Source organism: Babylonia areolata, chromosome 2 (assembly GCF_041734735.1).
Source record: "Babylonia areolata isolate BAREFJ2019XMU chromosome 2, ASM4173473v1, whole genome shotgun sequence".
In the NCBI taxonomy this organism is placed as follows: Eukaryota; Metazoa; Mollusca; class Gastropoda; order Neogastropoda; family Buccinidae; genus Babylonia; species Babylonia areolata.
Window position 1 is genome coordinate 70,958,205 of NC_134877.1, and position 1,551 is coordinate 70,959,755.

At 50.2% G+C, this 1,551-nt stretch overlaps 1 protein-coding gene across 2 annotated transcripts in view; it reads right to left on the reverse strand.

Moving 5' to 3' along the window:
• LOC143279574 (growth hormone secretagogue receptor type 1-like) overlaps positions 1–1,207 on the reverse strand; it is a 130,627-nt gene extending 129,420 nt beyond the window's left edge. For both annotated transcript variants that reach the window (XM_076583654.1, XM_076583653.1), the window contains exon 1: positions 1–1,207. This exon is cut by the window's left edge and continues 18 nt beyond it. In XM_076583654.1, coding sequence (XP_076439769.1) covers positions 1–400 — 400 coding nt within the window. In that variant the 5' untranslated portion in view covers positions 401–1,207.
• Positions 1,208–1,551: the final 344 nt, after the last annotated feature.

Sequence of the window (1,551 nt, forward strand, 5' to 3'; positions counted from 1 at the left end):
ACCATCGGTCCAGAGCGAAGAACTCCACCAGGGCTGCAGGCTGACAGACGAGGAGCACGAGGAGGTCCGCCAGGCTGAGGTTCACCAAGTACCAGTTCATGGGCGTCCGCATCTCGCGGACCAGCAGCACCACCACGATGACCAGCACGTTGCCCACGGTGCCCGTGAAGAAGACCACCACGTTGAGGATGGTGACGTACAGCGGCAGGTAGGTCGGCCAGGACGGTACTTCCGTGTCCAGAAAGCTCTGGGTCACGTTGACTGGGGGCTGTCCCCACACACTGTCGTTGCTGGGGGCGGAGTTGTTGTGGAGGAGGTGGAGGGGGTCTGAGGAGGAGGAGAGGTTGTGGAGGGGTGGTGGGGGGTGGTAGAAATTGGCCAGGGTGGTGGCGGTTTGCATCGTGGGGGAGATGATTTATTTCTCTTGTTTTTTCTTTCTTTTTCTTTCTTTCTGTGTTTTCGATTATCTTGGCGTGGAGAAGTTAGTTAATGGTGGTGGTGGTTGTCGTCTTGTTGGTTTGGTGGCATGTTTCTCTTTTGTCAATGCTGCCTTCTGTTGCTGTTCTTCCTCGGGTTATCGTTCTTTGTGTTCTGTGTTCTTCAGATTTCGTGCTTTTCTGTCTTTCGCTGTGCCTGTCTGTCGGGGCTGCTTGCCTGCTTTGTTTTTCCTGTCCTTTCTGTTCTTCTGTCTTTCGCTGTGCCTGTCTGTCGGGGCTGCTTGCCTGCTTTGTTTTTCCTGTCCTTTCTATTCTTCTGTCTTTTGTTGTGCCTGTCTGTCGGGGCTGCTTGCCTGCTTTGTTTTTCCTGTCCTTTCTGTTCTTCTGTCTTTCGCTGTGCCTGTCTGTCGGGGCTGCTTGCCTGCTTTGTTTTTCCTGTCCTTTCTGTTCTTCTGTCTTTCGCTGTGCCTGTCTGTCGGGGCTGCTTGCCTGCTTTGTTTTTCCTGTCCTTTCTGTTCTTCTGTCTTTTGTTGGCTCGTGACCTCTTCTGTTTACTTCAGACAGCTCTTCTTTTCCAGTGTTTTGTTGGCTTTGTTTGTGCTTCAGGTCTGTTTTACCCAATTTTCTTCGGTAAATTTGTTTACCACGTCCTTCTTTCTCTGTGACTTCCTTTCTTATGTTGTCTGTTCCTCCAGTTATTCTGTCTGTCTGTTCCCCAAGTTATTCTGTCTGTTCCTCCAGTTAGTTTGTCTGTCTGTTCCTCCAGTTATTCTGTCTGTCTGTTCCCCCAGTTATTCTGTCTGTCTGTCTGTTCCCCCAGTTATTCTGTCTGTCTGTTCCCCCAGTTATTCTGTCTGTCTGTTCCCCCAGTTATTCTGTCTGTCTGTCTGTTCCCCCAGTTATTCTGTCTGTCTGTCTGTTCCCCCAGTTATTCTGTCTGTCTGTTCCTCCAGTTATTCTGTCTGTCTGTCCCTCCAGTTATTCTGTCTGTTCCCCCAGTTATTCTGTCTGTCTGTTCCCCCAGTTATTCTGTCTGTCTGTTCCCCCCAGTTATTCTGTCTGTCTGTCTGTTCCCCCAGTTATTCTGTCTGTCTGTTCCCCCAGTTATTCTGTC